General features: G+C 44.9%; 1 protein-coding gene across 1 annotated transcript in view; it reads left to right on the top strand.

Moving 5' to 3' along the window:
- Window positions 1-2015, top strand: part of atrx (ATRX chromatin remodeler) — a 115972-nt gene extending 113957 nt beyond the window's left edge. Inside the window, exon 33 of the mRNA XM_045212548.1 lies at window positions 1-2015. This exon is cut by the window's left edge and continues 197 nt beyond it. Coding sequence (XP_045068483.1) covers window positions 1-34 — 34 coding nt within the window. The 3' untranslated portion in view covers window positions 35-2015.
- The last annotated feature ends 828 nt before the right edge of the window (window positions 2016-2843 follow it).

Here is a 2843-nt window from a genome sequence, read left to right as displayed (position 1 = left end):
CAAGAACCCCGGCCCCTCCAAGGGCAACCTGTAGGGGGGGATGGGGACCCAGGGCCTGCTCCAGATTGTACCCTATTTATTCCCTACATAGTGCACTATCCATATTGGCTCTGTTCAAAAGTAGTGCACTATGTAGGGAATAGTGTATCATTTGGGACTCAGACCTACTCACTGTCTCACTCAGTAGGCTGCTCCGTCTCCTATGTAGTGCGCTAGATGGACCCGGAGCCCTGGGGTTTTGGTTAGATGTAGTGCACTAGGTAGGGGATAGGGTGTGATCTGGGACGTAGCCGCTGTCTACAACCCTTCTTCCCTGGGGAGGGGAGAGACGGCACAGAGAAGACTGGTCTCAGATCCCTCATCACTCTCTCCTGTCTCCTGAAGGAGCAGAGCAGAAAGCAGGGAGTGACATCATGTATAGGGACTGTATGATGGGGGTTTAGCTATTTCATTTGAAATTCTGTATATACCGCCTTAATGTTATTCAAGTTCTCTTCTGTCTTTAGTTTTCATGTATTTAAAAGAGCGTAAGTAAAGGGAAAACGTTTTTGCCCCAAATGCTTTTAAGCATTGTGTTATTCTTTCCCCTTAAAGGAGGGTTGAATTCATTAATTGATTATTCTGTAAGTTGTGTTTTGATACAGTTTTAATGAATGCATGTCTATCTAAATAAACACCAGATTGGGACCATAGTTCTGACTAACTGATGACAGGACTGTTTTAGGATATTAAACATCTAGAAGATTAGATCCCCTGTAGAACCCTCCCTCCACCAAGACAGGCAGGCAGACAGGCAGACAGGCAGACAGATAGACAGGCAGGCAGACAGGCAGACAGATAGGCAGACAGGCAGCCGTGCTGGTCTTTTGAGAGATTCTGATGCGTAGCCATGACAAGAAAAAAACATCCAAATAAAAATGAGGGCCTTATTTCCATTTCCTAACGTTTAGTGTGTAAATGAGATTTCAGATAACATGTATTTTCTATCTGCTTCTAGCCCTTAATATTTCCACTATTCTAGCCCCCCCCCTCACTCGCTTCTTCAGGACTCTCTCTTTGTAAAGCTCATGTTGTTGTCAAGTTGTTGCCGAGCTCCATATCATGTTGTTGTCTTCCTGATCCAACCCTGGTGGAGGACTGGCTAGAGGAGGTTGTTTTGGTATGGGTGGCCCCAGCGGGAATCAAACTCACTATCTTGACGTTACAAGTGCCAGGATCAACTGACCCACAAAGGACTATGAAGTTTGACACTGTAGCTTTTAAATCAGGACCCGATCCTTTCAAAAAGTGTTTGCACCTTCTGATTCTAATTGAGATTCCAGTGATCCATTCCTTATCCAGACCTGGGTTAGTGTTGAGCAGCACCAGACCTGGGTTAGTGTTGAGCAGCACCAGACCTGGGTTAGTGTTGACCTGGGTTAGTGTTGAGCAGGACCAGACCTGGGTTAGTGTTGAGCAGCACCAGACCTGGGTTAGTGTTGAGCAGCACCTGACCTGGGTTAGTGTTGAGCAGCACCAGAAAGAAAACTGACAAACAGGGAGGGATATACCTGAATTTGTACAATATGAAACGCTGGTTTACTTGTCCATTGCTTTAATGAACACAACCCAGGCCTATCCTAGTTCTCTACCCAGGCTACCTGTTCTCTACTATAGGAGGCACCCAGGCTACCTGTTCTCTACTAAGGCACATGTTTCTGCTCCTAAATAGAAGTTGAAGTGTTGTAGCTGTTGAGAGGAAGAGATGACTGACCTGTAAATTGTGTTTTGATACAGTTTTAATGTATGCATGTCTATCGAAAGAAACACCAGAGTGGGACCTGATTGACAGGAGACAGATGAGGTGTATTTCTGAAATGTAGCTCTACTCTGCCGCTCTACCAAGAATGTTCTTCTCATGTTTAGCAAATACACCAACTAGTTTTTTTTTTTGCCATTCATTGATTAATCTGAACCGCTACTATCTTTAAGTATTTAATATAACATTTAATAAAGTGACCAAAAGGGTGACCACCTTTTGTTTTTGTGGTGTTTCTTTCACTGACTACAACACAGGGGACAGGGAATACTGACTACAACACAGGGGACAGTGAATACTGACTACAACACAGGGGATGGTGAATACTGACTACAACACAGGGGATGGTGAATACTGACTACAACACAGGGTACAGTGAATACTGACTACAACACAGGGGACAGTGAATACTGACTACAACACAGGGTACAGTGAATACTCACTACAACACAGGGAGAGGGAATACTGACTACAACACAGGGGGACAGTGAATACTGACTACAACACAGGGGATGGTGAATACTGACTACAACACAGGGTACAGTGAATACTGACTACAACACAGGGGACAGTGAATACTGACTACAACACAGGGTACAGTGAATACTCACTACAACACAGGGGAGAGGGAATACTGACTACAACACAGGGGACAAGTGAATACTGACTACAACACAGGGGATGGTGAATACTGACTACAACACAGGGTACAGTGAATACTGACTACAACACAGGGGACAGTGAATACTGACTACAACACAGGGTACAGTGAATACTCACTACAACACAGGGGAGAGGGAATACTGACTACAACACAGGGGACAGTGAATACTGACTACAACACAGGGGACAGTGAATACTGACTACAACACAGGGGACAGTGAATACTGACTACAACACATGGCACAGTGAATACTCACTACAACACAGGGGAGAGGGAATACTGACTACAACACAGGGGACAGTGAATACTGACTACAACACAGGGGACAGGGAATACTGACTACAACACAGGGGACAGTGAATACTGACTACAACACAGGGG

The sequence above is a fragment of the Coregonus clupeaformis genome, unplaced genomic scaffold, assembly GCF_020615455.1.
Source record: "Coregonus clupeaformis isolate EN_2021a unplaced genomic scaffold, ASM2061545v1 scaf0022, whole genome shotgun sequence".
NCBI classification, from domain to species: domain Eukaryota; kingdom Metazoa; phylum Chordata; class Actinopteri; order Salmoniformes; family Salmonidae; genus Coregonus; species Coregonus clupeaformis.
This window is presented reverse-complemented; position numbering and strand designations above follow the sequence as displayed.